The sequence below is a fragment of the Amaranthus tricolor genome, chromosome 14 (assembly GCF_026212465.1).
Source record: "Amaranthus tricolor cultivar Red isolate AtriRed21 chromosome 14, ASM2621246v1, whole genome shotgun sequence".
Classification (NCBI taxonomy): domain Eukaryota; kingdom Viridiplantae; phylum Streptophyta; class Magnoliopsida; order Caryophyllales; family Amaranthaceae; genus Amaranthus; species Amaranthus tricolor.
In genome coordinates, this window is record NC_080060.1 from 125,062 (window position 1) to 143,931 (window position 18,870).

Below are 18,870 nucleotides of genomic sequence, written 5' to 3' on the forward strand. Positions count from 1 at the left end.
CTATCTTGGAGATTTAAGAGACCCAGAGCAAAACTAAATATATGAGCCCTTAAAGAAAAAAATTGTATACCATTATTTAAAATAAAGTTTATTATTTACTAATGAATGTTTTCAATATTCTTATTATTATTATACTTAAAACTTACAAATTTACACTTAAAAATATTTTATTAGTTCTCCTAAGCAATAAATCTTCAATCTAAAATCAAAATTCAAGCCATCCAATATGATTGGATGCTTATTTAGCTTATCAGATTTCCAAATCAACAGTATACAACAAATAAGTATACAATAAAAGAATTTAGAACTAGAAACATGACAATAATATTGAAGGTTATTAATTAATACTCTCACATTATCTTTTCCCCTTGAAACAAATATATATAAGCATCTTTAGTGAATCTTTTCCCATAATATAGCAAAAATGAAAAATATTTCTCACTTTGCATGAAAAAAAAAAGTATTTCCCACAATGTTGTCTACGTGGCAAATTTTTTTTTTTTAAATATTCCAGACAAAACCGCCAAATGAGATGGCGGTTTGCATTAACCAGTAAACCGCCACATGAAGTAGCGGTTTGGTTAGGGCAAACCGCCATCTCATTTGGCGGTTTTGTCCTAGTAAACCGTCATCTCATGTGGCGGTTTGCTCTGTGCTTGTCCAGCGTTTTACTTTTTTCTTTTAATTCCCATATAGTTAGCGCAACCTGCATTAAACTAGTTCAATATCATCTATTCCATAATAATCAACTACGAACTAGCTTGATTTGAAAACATTAATTAAGAAAATAATGCGAAGATATATTACAATCATGGAAAGTGATACAAGAAGTTCAAATCCTATAAGTGGATACAAAGTTTGTTAAACTATAATCCCCGGCCCCTTTTGTTGTGCGTAACGGTGGATGATGATGGTGTATACTCGTCAACCTCTGCAATGACATTAAGAGCAGGAGCTCGTCGTTGACTAGCACGCTGATATGTGATGATCCTTTGCGGAGGCGATGGATGTGAAGGAGGAGTGGTCATGGAAGCTGGAGGAACGAATGGTGACATAGCACCGGATGTCGATGAGGATCTGGAAGACCGACCTCGAGTAGATGAACGCTTGCGACCTCTTGTGGACCAAGTACATGATCCTCCGGAAGAGCTACCTCGGTGGGCCGAACTCCGTGGAGAAGGAGTGTGGAATGTGTCATCTACCTGGCCAATGATGGGTGGAGTCAGAATGAGGTACTCATACCCCGCCTGACTCAAAGCATCGATCAATGACGCGTCAATGGACCCAAGGGTCTGAGAACATAGCTGATACCCTACATCAACTGGCGATGTAGCGGCCCGTGAATCGTGTCATTGCATTGTATGAGCACCGATCAGATGCGCTCAGCCTGTATGTTATCATTATATTATTAAAAGATTCACATAAAAGTATTACTATATATTATGAGTGTTAAAAGAAGACGTACCCGTAACGTAGATGTCGAATGGTAATGTGATCCTGGCTGCGCAAATGTGGTGTTCGTTAGGCGTAATATGGAGATACGCCTGTACCAATTCATGTACGTACCAGAGCTATGACCAGTGTAGTTATCTCCTCGAACCAATTGAGATGCTCGGTCATTCCACGCATCTACCTGTGATCTATGTCGTACGACGTAGTTCTTGTCCCCAGTCCTTCGATTGATAGTTGAGGTTGGGTGTCACAGACATGTAGAATAACCTGCTCCAAACCGAATTGACGCATGACACGATCTGGGAGATGTAGTTCGACAATGTCAAAGCAAATAAGTGGAAAACGCGATCTTCAAATCTCATGGCCTGATGTACATATGTGTGGCAGAGCGTCCATCTTAGCCGCTGTGTAAGGCTGTCATGTCATCTGTAATAGAAATCAATATACTCAGTAATATATACAATTTATTCATAACTAATACAAATAGTAAATGTTAATAACCTGCTCGTCCCATTGTCGATCAGGTGCGTCTCTGTAGTAGACAAGAGTATGTGGGAAGTGGGACCTCGAAAGATATACACGAAGCCAGCTGCAAACAAATGAACATTGTTTAATATTTTCATGTATCATAAAATAGTGAAATTTTGAATTTGAATAGTGAATTGAGTGTTGCCACCTTACTGCTAAAGGATCCATCCCACGACGATGCTGTGAACCTAACACCGGTTCAAAATCCTCCGCGTCATCTTCCTGATCATGTTGCCCAGTGGGTCGAATCGTCCGAATTATAGGCCTCCCTATATGAATATGCTCCCACGACCATATCTGTAACAACATCAAACAGCCTCCAATGTCCTTGGTACCCTTACGAGATGCTCGACATAAATCACGATACAGATACGCTAGGGTAGCACTTCCCCAACTATACTCATCTACCCGCTCCAAGTCTCCTAATAGAGGGAGATAGATCAATTGCACCGAGTCACCACTCTTGTCTGGAAACAAGATGCATTCAAACAGGTACAAAATGTACGCTCGCACATGTCTATCCAACGTAATATCATCCATGTCATCCTCTAGCGCACTAAAATGCTCTCTAAGCCAAGTTAACTTCAACGACGATCCAGTGATGATCTTCGGCTGTGTGGGGTCTTGAGGGTTTTCTGGCCAAACCCCTAGTAGCTCATGAATTAATGCTGACCAATTTCTCTCTCCATGACTTATCACTGCTTGTCCTTCAATGGGCAGTCCCATTATAATTGCCACATCTTGCAACATGATAGTTGCCTCGCCAACCGTGCGGTGGAAGGTATGAGTCTCCGGCCTCGACCTCTCCACTAATGCAGTGATAAGAGCTCGATCGAGCTCTAAATCCCCGCCCAACAACCTGTGAATGTAACTAAAACCAGCTAATTCCACTACCTCTAATACTCTGCCATCCACCTCCCAATGTAACGTACTCGCCTGGTAGTGCTGACGAGTAACCAACTGGGTAGTGGAGCCCTCCCAGGCAGCTAAGCTCCTGTATGTCGCCTGAAGCGTAAGCACTGATGGATCAACTGGGCCCGGCATCGCCATTATCGTTTTTGCATACATAAGTGTTATAAAATTCACAAAAATATTATCAGACTCAACATGATTACAAAATATTAAAAAAAACATACTTTGTTTACCTTCGAGGACACGTTTTCTTATTATGACCACTAAATCCCTAAATGCTACATGTGTTACGAGGACGCGTCGACGATGCATCCATTTCGTTCCGTATACGAGTTGATCGCGGACGACCCTTTCCACGCTTAGTTGAGGGATCTGGAACAACTGTAGGAACATTTCAAGGATCACAGGTGAACATGTCTGGAACAGGCATATAGGTCTTCTTATATGTGGATACGTATTTTGTATTGTGAAACGAAGGGTCCACAAAAGCATCATATGAAATGTTACGAGCTCGACATACTGCAAGAACATGTGAGCACGGTAACTTGAACATGGTTGGTTTCTGACAGGAGCATGATGTTGCTGTGAGGTCAACCATGTAGCATTTTCCACCTTTTCCCGCTATTCTGTTGCCACAACCAGTGGCGACCTCAGATATCCCACGTACTGTGTCATATATCCTAACATCATGAAAGCGTGCTTTTTCAGCATTCTTATCAATCGTATCTGTTGGTTTCTTGGCATACACATGTCCATTCTCTAATCTATTTCTCCCTAAATCCCTCCTTGTGGCAAAGTATTCGTTAACCCGGAAGAATGTCATCCTAACCAATGAAGTGATTGGGACAATGAAGTGATTGGGAGACACCTGGCCCCCTTCATTACGCCATTGAACGCTTCAAACATGTTAGTAGTTTTCACTCCATATCGATGCCCACCATCATGAATCAAAGTCCATTGGCACTCACGAATAGAACCATCCACTAAGTACTTATACGCGTCCTCATCAAACTCTTTAAGGCGATTCATGTAGAAATTATATTTCCGAATGTCTGTCTGTTCAGAAGCTTTTCCAAATAAGTTTTTAACTGCTATGTTTTTGAACTTCTTATGCATGTTCGAAGCTAGATGACGTTTACAAAACCGATGGAATGCAAATGGCTCTTCCCAACCTTTTCCAACTCTATTCATTGCATGCAAAATTTCCTTGTGACGATCAGATATAACACTTAAGCCGTCCCTCTTAGTGACATAATGCCTTATACAATCTAAGAACCAACTCATGTGTCGTTGCTCTCTCCCTCCACAACGGCAAAGGCAAGTGGGAACAACTGAGAATTTGCATCTATCGCCATAGCAATCATAAGTGTGCCTCTGTACTTTCCGTACAAATGTGTACCATCTATAGAAATAAGGGGACGACAGTGGGGAAAACCCTTAATGGATGGTCCGAAAGCCCAAAAAATTCTCTGAAACATCACTCTGGTAGGATCCATTGTCGGCTGGACTTCCCATTGCACCACTGTTCCTGGATTAGATTGCATTAACGCCTGTAGGTACCTTGGAAGCTCCTCAAAGGACTTATCCCAATCCCTAAATACTTCACCTTAAACGCTAGATCAACTCTGATCATATCCACGATAAGATCAGCAACAAATTCAGAAGTAAGGAGGAATGGTCATCACTGTAATGTACTGAGCAATCTTGATTATGACCCTTATATCGCACAATCTTAAATGATCTTGTTCCGGTCATAACAGCTCGCATCCTCCATTCACAACCTATATCCTCCGCGTTAGTGCATTGGTGACGTACTTTGAAGGCTCCGACTCAATTACATGGAAGTTTCTATTGTTAGAAATTGCCCATGCTTTAACATTCTTCTTAAGGTGGTCTAAAGAGCTAAACTCTTGCCCTATCCTAAAGTCTCCATTTTCATTCATGGAGTTGTCATCGTTCCAGGTCATCCATGCATCAATTAATCTTTGATCAACCTTATCAATTCTAAGCCAATCTTGAGATGGAGCACCATCTCTAATCGATGCATCTAGAGCGTCTCTTTTTTCATCATCCTCTTCTGAATCATAATGAATATGCTTATCCTCATGATCTAAAGAGTCAACCTTGTTCGCATTAAGCCTACCCAAGTGACTCGTGGAAAAGGTGTTCATTACACCTCCACCAATGCCACATGAATGAGTTGGAGAGGTAAACTCATCCAAGTGCTCATTAACGTAATTTGGGTTACTTAACATTTCTGTGAATGTATCATGGCGTACACTAGGACCTGATTCTGGAAGTTCCATGCTAGTCATGACTTCCTTTGCATTATCCAAATTTGCAACCAATTCAACATAAACCTCCATTGCCGTTCCAGGGGCTTGTGATGCCGCATAAGCAAGAGCAATTATGCTTTCATCATTCTTAATCAGGACTAACACATTTTTCCCAGTCACCGGGTATTTCATCTCCATTTTTAACATAAAAGAGTTGCGATCACAACCAATTACATCATAGACTTTGCTAACAAACACCTCAAATGTCGTATTTTGACGATGGATAAACATCACTGAATTTAATCCTCCATCATACCCAACATCAGATCCAGTATAACTTACTTCCCCACCCCAATACACTACAATGGGATAATGATCCATATTCTGCAAATACAAACATGTTTTTCATGTGATTTCACATACACTTAATTGTTGATTGTGAGTAAGGGAAGTGTAAATTTGAATATAAGAATTTGTGATATTAAGGTATTAGAACACTTATTAGAAGGTTCATTTGAAATATAAAAGCTGAAAATACCATGAATATATACTAAAATCATTAAACTAACCCTACAAAGTAATAAACTTTCATTGAAGCATTTCATCAAACACTTTATATGCATACAAACCAAATCCTAAAATTCAACTACAAATGTGTAAAATGTAAGCTTAAATCATGAAAATAAGAGAATGTAACAAACAATCAACGTATTTATAACTTCAATTGAAAACAATAATGAACAAAAAAACAATTTGCATATTGAAAAAAAAAATAGGGTTTTATTCATACCTTAAATGAGGATGAAAATGAAGTAGTACACACTAGGAGAAGATGGGAATGTAGTTGATTAGTTTAGTTGAATGAGAGGAATTGTAAATTTGAAGTAAATGAGAGTGAAGAAACCTTTTTTTTTTTAAGGTCAAACCGACAACAAGAAGTAAAGAGGGAAATGGAGTAAACTGCACAAATGCTCGACATTCTGTTTTGTACTCCTACAAAAACGCCACTTGAAGTGGCGATTTACCCTATATTATTTATTTTTTTTAAAAAAAGAATTAAAAATTCACAAATTGCCATTTCATCTAGCGGTTTACCTCAGATCCTTAAACAAAACCGCCATTTCTTGTAGCGGTTATATTAAAAAAAAAATAATAATAATAATTCACAACTATCCTACGTGAACGGTAATGTGAGAAATAGTTCCCCAATTCAAGCATAGTGGGAATTAGTTTTTTAATTTGCAATATTCTGGGAAAATATTCTATTTAAGTCTAAGAATTGTCTTTTTAAGTCTTGAAATTATTACGTCAAAATTTTTTTATAGTCTGAACCAGTTGCAGGGCATAGACCGTCTCACAGGAGAGTTTCTATCTATCTTTTGAACATTTTGAAAATTATGGGCCTATCTATAAAGGACTCTGAGCAACTGCCCATGGTGCATTTCTTATTGGGTCGGCTCTGATTACATATAAGATTTCACTCCTACGAGATAAATTGGTTTTGAAATGTTTAGTGCATGTGTCATTGGTTGGTTGATTTGAAATATTGGTTTTAAACTTGCAGGGTGACCTATACTGATTATTTGAAAATTTTGAATTATCTGATTTAGATTTAGAACTTTGTTGATTTTTTTTATTAGAAATTTTTATATTGAAAATTTTTTTAATTAATATTTACTTGTAATGTACTTTCTTTAAATATTCCAAATGTTTTAAACTCTGATATTTAAATTCTAAAAGTCATGATGTGAGTGATTGATTAAATACTGAAAGTAACAGCTCGATTTAAGTATTAAATTTTTAGTTGTAATCAATCTAATTCACCAAGCAAATTAATTTTAGACTGTTATAAAATCAGTCACTATAAAATAAAGTTACACTGAATTATGTATCGTCTTATTTGGTACTTTTACAAGCAATCTAGATTGTCCCATGCAATATGATAACATCAATTCCTTCTTTTAAAAGATGACGATGGATATTTCTAATTTTGAATGCATCATAAGTAAAATAACAACTTGGAGATCATATCAAATCATGTAGTCTTTCTCGGACTCTTGAAACTTCTATCCCCACTCTTGCACTTCGAACCTGTCAACAAATTAAATTATAAAACTTGCAATTAGTTTAAGGGACTGGGACTGGGACTGGTTTGATGATAATGCGGTAGAAGTTATACAATAACTTGCCATTATATCTGTTTTGAGAGAATATTTCTAAATGAACCGGCTCATTATATATTTTTTATAATATTGCAAATAGACATTAAAAATATATAAGTAGACATTTAAGATATTAAAAGTAGACATTAAGAATACGATAAGTAAGCATTAAGAATAATATAAGTAAGCATTAAGAATATGATAAATAAACATTAATCTTTAATGGGCTGGACTTGAGATACGTTTCTCGAAGAGACGGTCTCTCAAGAATCAAGATACTAGCTAAAACTTTGAACGTACACTTGCATTGTCATTACCAGCCTAGCTATAGACTAAAACAACACTAAAAAATACGTTACGATCCGCCTGGAGATGACCTTTAATTTTGATTCTCTCTATCTGCTTCAAGCCTTCAACCACCCTCCCATCGCAACTCACTTACCGGTTTTGGCGCTCGCCCTTTCCTTGCCCTTCCCAGGTCATCGTTCCCTCTCCCATCTCATCCTTTGAATATAATAAGAACGTTTTAATTTTTAATTTACTAGTTATTTTATGATAAATATTAATATTACTTTTTATGAATAAATTTATTAATTTATTTTATAATATTTTAATTTATTAATATTTATATCTAATTAATTTTTAAATATTTTTGATTAATTAACAACTAATTAAATGCCATAAGAATAATAATAATATAGTAAATTTAATTATATTAAAATAATTAATATAGATAAACAAAATGGTTTTTTATACAAGATAATACAAATCAAAATGCAATTTCCTTCTATTTTTGTAGTAATTTTCAATGAAATTTATTCTATATATTAGAATAAATGAGGATAAGTCTTGACTAAATAGAAGCAAAATTAGGGTTGAATTACAATTATTCCCTTTGTTCTTTAATGTTCTTATTGTTTGAAATATTTCATGAAGAGAGAGAAATTTAATAAATGTTTTTGAGATATATTAGAAGATAAAATATAGGAAAAATTACCTAGAATAATCCAACATATTCATGATTTTTTCACAATAATCCCACCTATTAATTAACCATTTTAAATTAATTTTTAATTTTTTTGTGAATTACCTACTATAGCAGGTCATAGGTTACTCAAGTATACTCTAGGCAAATACCCCTTGAAGTTGGGATTATTCATGGTTAATCAATAAGTGAGATTATTGTAGGAAAATTACAAAAATATTGGATTATTCTAGGTAATTTTTTATATATATTCATGTGAGATATTATTAGATTCGTTTTAATGTATACTTTTTTATTATGCATTTTTTATAATTTTTTTATCATGCGTGTTAAGAGATATTAACACTCTAATTTTGCTTTAAAATCTGTGCAAAAAATAATGAAAAAAAGGAGGGAGTATAGTATAGTCTGAACCAATTATTATTCTAAAATGAAATTTCATCTCAACCATTAATTTTTCTTTCTAATTTTAAAAATGAAATGGAAATGAAATCTTTAAAAATAGGTTATGACTTTGATAAGTGTAATTTTTTGACACAAACAATACTTGTTCTTGTATTTGTTTGTTGGTGTTGTAGGTAACTTGATGGGCACTATTAAGATTAAAAAAAATTATTTGCATTTGTTATATAATATTAAGAGTTAAAGTTGAAGTTAAATACTCCCTTCAGTTCATTCATTTAAATTGTTTCATCAAAATTATTTTTTTATAATTTTCAATCAAGCATAATTAATTAGAAGATTGTGCAGGATTGAAATAATGTATCGATAAGTATACAAAATAAAATAAGACATTTAATTAGAATAGGAAGGTGTGATAAAAACCTTAGCGTGGAGAGTGTGGATGAGTTTGTAGCCAGAAGTACAGAACGAGGCATTAACAACTTCAGCTCCTTCTTCCTCGAGAATTTTAATAACTTGATGTAACATGATATCTTGGTCTTGTTTAATCACGAGTTGCACCTCCAAATTATTACCTGACTCTTTTACTTCGATGACTGGTAATATGGAATCTGTGTCTTCTTGGTTAACTATCATTTCTAGTTCTTCTTTTCTCTTTTCCAAGTTGTCTATTCTCTCCTTTAGTTCCACTATGTAATTTCTTGCATGTTCAATTTGATCAGCCTGAGATGCTACATTCTACGTACAAAACAACATTATTTTAGCTTTGCTTTTAGATACTTAGGATTATATTCCATCCAAATTCATACATACAAGAGGTCTTTTAACTTGAACTATATATGAATGCATGTAGCACATGCTCGTTTCATACTAGCTAACTAGCTAGCACTAAATATTTTACTTAAAATAAAAGATTAATATAGATTTATAATATCATGTCAACATCACTCCACTAAATACTCTAAATAATAATTGAAGCCCCTGCCCATAATGTATACAAATATAACTATTCTATCACTTAAGAACATACATGTTCTCTTCACTTAATTAAATTAATAATTTTTCACCTTAATGATACTAATTATTATTGTCAAATATCACCTGTTTTTTTTATAAAAAAAAAACTAAAACTAAATGACTTGTAAGTTGTAATTTAGTGTAATGATTTTGAAGAGTATCAATCATCAGACAAAATAGTAAATTATTCATCTCAATAAATTAACTATTCATTATCTCATAATAATTTCACCTTTATATATATATATATATATATATATATATATATATATATATATATATATATATATATATATATATATATATATATATATATATATATATATATATATATATATATATATATATATATATATTTCATACTTGATACTTAATTCTATTAGCAAATATATGGGTGTTTTGAGGTGTTATTAATTAAATAGAGAGGACAACTAAATCTTTAAGTGACCACGAAAATGATACGTTAAAAAAGATTGTAGTATATGTTTATAGTGACCTAGATGCAACTAAATTTAATTATTTTACCTTAATTACCTAAAAAGTACTGATAATCTTATCAGGTTCGTCTCATTTATTTTTGGATCCCAGAGCAAAAGATAAAAAAAACCCTTAAAAACTTAATACATAATAAATAATATAAGGGGTATTAATATTTACAACCTAAGGGATGTATATAAAAATCTATAAATTCCATTAATTATTAATGTTTTAGTTTTTAAGATAATTTAGCATGAAAATTGGAAATAATTAACGTTTTAAGTAATTATTTTAAGTTTTCAAGAAAGAATAAGATTAGCATAATAAAATATAATAAGTATTTTATATTTCCAAGGCAAATATTAGAAGTGTTGAATTAATACTGGTTTTGTTTTGTATTATTGATATTTTAACTATTTTATATAAATGCTTTAATAACTCATATTACGTATCAAAAAATATAAATACCTAAATTTAATTTATGTTATAATATCAATTTTGTATATGAAAATACATTTTTTGGGCCTTAAGAAATTTAGGATCTTGGTCCCTTAGATGATAGCTCACATTGCCCTTACTAAACCACGGCCATGAATCTTATACATATATCATATTATTGTGGTATACCTGATCGGGCTTTGAGGAGTGAAGTGGTTGTGGAATAGTAGACGTGAGGTCAGAGCATAATTCACTGAATTGAGATCTGGATCTGAATCTCTCACGACTATTATTACTTTCTTGTTGTTGTTGTTGCTGCTTCGATGAACAAGCTCTACCACCTTTTCTTTTCATTATTATCAAATTCAAATATGAACTCTAATCTCAAGTTGATGACATTACTGATTTCTAGCAAGCTAGGTTTTTTTTTATATAGATCTATATATAATTCCTTATATAAATAGTAGTATGTACTATACCAACAAAATTGGACTTGTTACTTGTATAATAACGAAAAAGTCTACTGAAGCCTTTTCATTTAGAGACCAAAATGTATCCCGCCACGCGAAACGCGTTTATTTTGCTCCAAATTCTGCATCATGCTCACTTCCTATACTAAAAACGGCTTATTCAGTAAGAGTCAAGCACGCTTAATCAATAAAGAGTCAAGCACGCTAAATCAATATTTTTTTAAAATATTTAATTTGCTTTTGCATTAATATATTTCCTTCATTCTGTTTTAATATAATGTGTTATTTTAATCATTTATATATTAAATTATACATAATTAAAAGTTATAAAAGGTTAATATTATGAAAGTATGCGATAACACAATTCAAATAAGATTCTACTTGACTATACTTTTTTACACATTAATCGCAATATAATAAGCTTGAACGATAAATATTGTTAATAACTATAACGTAGCAAATATTTCAGAATGGAGAAAATATGTTGGAAGCAAAACTACAAAAGTTTTCTTGTAAATTTTCTAGTTGATATATATATATATATATATATATATATATATATATATATATATATATATATATATATATATATATATATATATATATATATATATATATATATATATATATATATATAACTTGTAATTATTCTTATTTTATAATTTACTTTTACATTCTAGATATTTTATAAGAGGATCTATTTTTTCATTTGATCTAGTGTCCATAAAACGTTAGAATCAATACCCATCTTACCAATTCAATTGGGTGGATATACATGCATAAGAATTTTGTAGATGGTGGGTCATATAAGGACTTACCAAGTTACCCGTCACATTATCACATATAGGGGTGTAAGCTTGGTACCCGAATAGTTGGGTTTCCATTTTAATAGTTCGTGTCCTGGTGCAATTTATATGGATATCCGAATAAATCGAGTCGAGATAAAAGTACAAATTATTTGGTAGAATTTTAGGAATATTGACAAAATATATTTGCAGAATATAACGGCAAGTTTTTATCACCTGAATAAAGTACAAATTTAGCTACTAGAACAACTAGAAATGATATAACTATTAGATAAAAGTAAAATTTGCAATTAACAGTACGTCAGATGCCAGTAGCTAACCCGCTTGACCCGACCCGTCAACCCGCAGCATAAATGGCGGGTCAATTTCTAAAAAAAGTTGTAAAGTGCGGGTCGGGTACACCGCCTGAACCGGGTGGGGTCATGGGCCGAAATTTTAAAGAAAGCGGGTACCCAGTGACCCGCTTAAAAAGAACCAAACACCCTTTTTAGTGTTTTTCTAAGGCTGTTTTACTATTTATTTAGTTTTGTTCTTTCAAGGTGTCGTTTCTCAATCCTCAAACAAATGTTACATTCTCTTCTCAATTTCTCATCTTCTATCTTCTCAATTTCTACATCTTGTTCAATTTTCTCATCTCACTTTCATTCGTTTTTGTTCTTACTTTTCACATGGTTTTGTCCTTTGTTCTGCCTTAAGTTAGATTTCACTTGGCTTCTGGTCCAAATGGTGGAAGTCAAAGTAGGCCATTTATGGCATCTCAACCACCGGAGATTATTTGGGTGAAGAGTATGGTGTGCCGACCCATCTGTCATCCCCACCCGGAAAAAGGAATAATTGGGGATAGATGAAGATGATATTTTGTATAGCATGTTGTGTTTAATGGGTATGGATGTTATAAGTCCAGTTAGATTGATTTTGATTTTCTTGGTAATTATATATATAATTTATTTCATTTCTTTTTATTTTGAAAGTATTCCCAGAATATTGCTAAAAAATAAAATAATTTCCATTTTGCATTATGTGGGAAAGTATTTTCCACAATACCGTCCACGTGGAAATTTGTTTTTTTTTTATTTTTCAGAAAAAATCGCCACTTGAGATGGCGTTTTGCCTTAAGCACTAAACCGCCACATGAAGTGGCGGTTTGGTCAAGGCAAACCGCCATCTCATGTGGCGGTTTGGTCCTTGGTAAACCGCCACTTCATGTGGCGGTTTGCTTGTACTTGGAATAAATTTTTTTTTCATTTCCCCTAAATATTGAAGCGCAACCTGCATTAAACTAGTTTAATACCATCTATTCCATAATAATCAATTACGAACCAGCTTGATTTGAAAAAATTAATTATGAAAATAATGCGAAGATATATTACAATCATAGAAAGTCATACAAGAAGTTCAAATCATATAAGAATGTACAAAGTTTGTTACTACAACCCCCGGCCTCTTTTGTTTTTCGCACCGGTGGATGATGGTGGTGTGAACTCGTCAACCTCCGCAATGACATTAAGAGCAGGAGCTCGTCGTTGACTAGCACGCTGATATGTGATGATCCTTTGCGGAGCCAATGGATGTGGTCATGTGGAGGAGGAGTGGTGATGGAAGCTGGGGGAACGAATGGCGACATAGTACCGGATGTCGATGGCGATCTAGAAGACCGACCTCGAGTAGATGAACGCTGGCGACCTCTTGTGGACCGAGAACCTAAGTTGCACTAAAACGGACACGGACACGGACACGACACGGGTACGGGAAAACGCCAACTTAAAAATGGTGGACACGGGGACACGAAAATGGTAATATAATAAATATATCAAATTAAAGATACTTTTACAATCTTTCATTTGGTATATGTAAATAAACACTTTAAAAACATAAAACTCACATAAAATGCAAATAAATACCAAATAAACAATATAAATATTTAAAATTAGTCATACAAACTAAGTATATGGTTAATATATCTCTCTTTTAATTGTTTGGTTCTTCCTCCCTTTTCTCATTTTATTTACTACTACCTTCTATTATCTTTGTTTATATGGCAAAAAAAAAAAGGAAAATGACAAAACAACAAAAACCATGAAAAATCAGAATTTGGTCATCTCTATTTCACTATTCATTATCCTTTCAAATTACTCTTCCCAAATTACTGATTATGGAAGGAGGAAAAAGGGTTCTTGCCATTGATTTCGAACAACCCACAGCAGCTGTGCAGCACCGACAACGTCAAAGGCTCAAAGCACCAGGCAGCAGCAGCGGAAGGCGTCTGTGATGGAGCAGCAGTCGGCGGTGGCATGGTGCGGGAGTGCGGCAGCGATAGTGGAGGTGGAGCCGTGGAGGAAGAGTTCGAGTGTACTACTAACTGTTCATCTGTTTTCAATTTTTTTATTTTTTTTAATTTTTTTTTTTAAAAAACGTGTCCTTGACTCTTGCCGTGTCCCTTCCGTGTCCTTGCCGTGTCCGCGTGTCCGAAAAAATATTAAAATATTGGACACTTCATTTGGCGTGTCGGACACAGATTTTCGTGTGTTTGTGTCCGACACGTGTCCGACACGCGACACGCCTGTTCAGTGCCATGTCCGTGTATCACAGCCGAGAACTGGATCCTCCAGAAGAACTACCTCGGTGGGCTGAACTCCGTGGAGAAGGAGTGTGGATTGTGTCATCTACCTCGCCAATGACGGGTGGAGTCGGTATGAGGTACTCATAACCCGCCTGACTCAATGCATCCGTTAACGACGCGTTAATGGAGCCAAGGGTCTGAGAACATAGCCGATACCCCACATCAACTGGCGATGTAGAGGCCCCTTGAATCGTGTCATTGCATTGTATGAGCACCGATCGGATGCGCTCAGCCTGTTTGTTATCATTATATTGTTAAAAGAGTCACTTAAAAATATTACTATATGTTATGAGTGTTAAAAGAAGACGTACCAGTAATGTAGATGTCGGATGGTAATGTGATTCTGGCTGCGCAAATGTGGTGTTCATTAGGCGTAATATGGAGATACGCTTGTACCAACTCATGTACATAGCAGAACTATGACCTGTGAAGTTATGTCCTCGAACCAATCTAGATGCTCGGTCATTCCACGCATCTACATGCGATCTATGTCGTACGAGGTAGAGCTATGACCTGTGAAGTTATGTCCTCCGATCGATCACATGTAGTTGAGGTTGGGTGTCACAGGCTTGCGGAATGACCTGCTCCAAACCGAATTGACGTATGACACGATTCGGAAGATGTAGCTCGACGATGTCAAAGCAAATAAGTGGACAACGCGATCTCCAAATCTCGTGGCCCGATGTACATATTTGCGGCAGAGCGTCCATCTTAGCCGCTGTGTAAGGCTGCCATGTCATCTGTAATAGAAATGAATATGCTCAATAATATATATTCATAACTAATACAAATAGTAAATGTTAATAACCTGCTCGTCCCGTTGTCGATCAAGTGCGTCTCTGTAGTAGACGAGAGTATGTGGGGAGTGGGATCTCGAAAGATATACGCGAAGCCAGCTGCAAACAAATAAACATTGTTTAACATTTTCATGTATCATAAAATAGTGAAATTAAGAATTTGAATAGTGGATTGAGTGTTGCTACCTCAACGCTAAAGGATCCATCCCGCGCCGATGCTGTGACCCTAACACCGGTTCAAAATCATCCGCGTCATCTTCCTGATTATGTTGCCCATCCGGTCGAATCGTCCGAATAATGGGCCTCCCTATATGAATGTGCTCCCATGACCATATCTGTAACAACATTAAGCAGCCACCAATGTCCTTTGCACCCTTACGAGATGCTCGACATAAGTTAGGATACAGATACACTAGGGTAGCACTTCCCCAACTGTACTCATCTACGCGCTCCAAGTCTCCCAATAGAGGGAGATAGATTAACTGTACCGAGTCGCCGCTCTTGTCTGGAAACAAGATGCATCCAAACAGGTACAAGATGTAAGCTCGCGCATGTCTATCAACCGTCACATCATCCGCGTCATCCTCCAGCGCGCTAAAATGCTCTCGGAGCCAAGTCAGCTTCAATGAAGATCCAACGATGATCTTCGACTGTGTGGGGTCTTGAGGGTTTTCAGGCCACACCCCTAGTAGCTCTTGAACTAAAACTGGCCAATTTCCCTCTCCATGACCTATCACTGCTTGTCCTTCAATGGGCAGTCCCATTATAACTGCCACATCTTGCAACGTGATCGTTGCCTCGCCAACTATGAGGTGGAAGGTATGAGTCTCCGGCCTCCACCTCTCCACCAATGCAGTGATAAGAGATCGATCGAGCTCTAAGCCCCCGCCCAACAACCTATGAATGTATCTGAAACCAGCTAGCTTGACTACCTTTAATACCCTGTCATCCACCTCCCACTGTAACGTACTCGCCTGATAGTGCTGACGAGTAACCAATTGGGAAGTGGAGTCCTCCCACGCAGCTATGCTCCTGTGTGTCGCCTGAAGCGTAAGCACTGATGGATCAGCTATGGTAGAAATAAGGGGACGACAGTGGGGAAAACCTTTAATGGAAGGTCCGAAAGCCCAAAAAATTCGGTTAAATATCACTATGGTAGGATCCATTGTCGGTTGGACTTCCCATTGCACCATTGTTCCTGGATTAGATTGCATTAACGCCTGCAGGTACCATGGAAGCTCCTTAAAGGACTTACCCCAATCCTCAAATACTTTTGTTACAGCCTTATTTTTGGCCAACCAAGCTCTCTTATATGTTATAACAAATCCGTATTTATTTTTGGCCAACCAATCTTAAATGATCCCGTTGCGGTCATAACAGCTCGCATCCTCCATTCACAACCTATATCCTCCGCATTAGTGCATTGGATAACGTACTTTGAAGGTTCTGACTTAATTACACGGAAGTTTTTATTGTTAGAAATCGCCCATGCTTTAACATTCTTCTTAAGGTGGTCTAAAGAGCCCCACTGTTCCTGGATTAGATTGCATTAACGCCTGTAGGTACCTTGGAAGCTCCTCAAAGGACTTATCCCAATCCCTAAATACTTCACCTTAAACGCTAGATCAACTCTGATCATATCCACGATAAGATCAGCAACAAATTCAAAAGTAAGGAGGAATGGTCATCACTGTAATGTACTGAGCAATCTTGATTATGACCCTTATATCGCACAATCTTAAATGATCTTGTTCCGGTCATAACAGCTCGCATCCTCCATTCACAACCTATATCCTCCGCGTTAGTGCATTGGTGACGTACTTTGAAGGCTCCGACTCAATTACATGGAAGTTTCTATTGTTAGAAATTGCCCATGCTTTAACATTCTTCTTAAGGTGGTCTAAAGAGCTAAACTCTTGCCCTATCCTAAAGTCTCCATTTTCATTCATGGAGTTGTCATCGTTCCAGGTCATCCATGCATCAATTAATCTTTGATCAACCTTATCAATTCTAAGCCAATCTTGAGATGGAGCACCATCTCTAATCGATGCATCTAGAGCGTCTCTTTTTTCATCATCCTCTTCTGAATCATAATGAATATGCTTATCCTCATGATCTAAAGAGTCAACCTTGTTCGCATTAAGCCTACCCAAGTGACTCGTGGAAAAGGTGTTCATTACACCTCCACCAATGCCACATGAATGAGTTGGAGAGGTAAACTCATCCAAGTGCTCATTAACGTAATTTGGGTTACTTAACATTTCTGTGAATGTATCATGGCGTACACTAGGACCTGATTCTGGAAGTTCCATGCTAGTCATGACTTCCTTTGCATTATCCAAATTTGCAACCAATTCAACATAAACCTCCATTGCCGTTCCAGGGGCTTGTGATGCCGCATAAGCAAGAGCAATTATGCTTTCATCATTCTTAATCGGGACTAACACATTTTTCCCAGTCACCGGGTATTTCATCTCCATTTTTAACATAAAAGAGTTGCGATCACAACCAATTACATCATAGACTTTGCTAACAAACACCTCAAATGTCGTATTTTGACGATGGATAAACATCACTGAATTTGATCCTCCATTATACCCAACATCAGATCCAGTATAACTTACTTCCCCACCCCAATACACTACAATGGGATAATGATCCATATTCTGCAAATACAAACATGTTTTTCATGTGATTTCACATACACTTAATTGTTGATTGTGAGTAAGGGAAGTGTAAATTTGAATATAAGAATTTGTGATATTAAGGTATTAGAACACTTATTAGAAGGTTCATTTGAAATATAAAAGCTGAAAATACCATGAATATATACTAAAATCATTAAACTAACCCTACAAAGTAATAAACTTTCATTGAAGCATTTCATCAAACACTTTATATGTATACAAACCAAATCCTAAAATTCAACTACAAATGTGTAAAATGTAAGCTTAAATCATGAAAATAAGAGAATGTAACAAACAATCAACGTATTTATAACTTCAATTGAAAACAATAATGAACAAAAAAACAATTTGCATATTGAAAAAAAAAAAGGGTTTTATCATACCTTAAATGAGGATGAGAATGAAGTAGTACACACTAGGAGAAGATGGGAATGTAGTTGATTAGTTTAGTTGAATGTGAGGAATTGTAAATTTGAAGTAAATGAGAGTGAAGAAGACTTTTTTTTTTTAAGGTCAAACCGGCAGCAAGAAGTAAAGAGGGAAATGGAGTAAACTGCACAAATGCTCGACATTCTGTTTTGTACTCCTACAAAAACGCCACTTGAAGTGGCGATTTACCCTATATTATTTATTTTTTTAAAAAAAAGAATTGAAAATTCACAAATTGCCATTTCATCTAGCGGTTTACCTCAGATCCTTAAACAAAACCGCCATTTCTTGTAGCGGTTATATTAAAAAAAATAATAATAATAATAATTCACAACTATCCTACGTGAACGGTAATGTGGGAAATAGTTCCCCAATTCAAGCAAAGTGGGAATTATTTTTTAAATTTGCAATA

General features: G+C 35.6%; 1 protein-coding gene across 1 annotated transcript; it reads right to left on the minus strand.

Annotated features, from left to right (window-relative positions):
* Positions 1–7,193: 7,193 nt before the first annotated feature.
* Positions 7,194–11,003, minus strand: LOC130800091 (transcription factor bHLH168-like). Its single transcript, XM_057663443.1, has 3 exons — positions 10,839–11,003; positions 9,141–9,455; positions 7,194–7,259 (listed from the first exon to the last, which is right to left on the minus strand). The coding sequence occupies exons 1-3, from the start codon at positions 11,001–11,003 to the stop codon at positions 7,194–7,196; spliced, it is 546 nt and encodes a 181-aa protein (XP_057519426.1).
* Between the last annotated feature and the right edge of the window lie 7,867 nt (positions 11,004–18,870).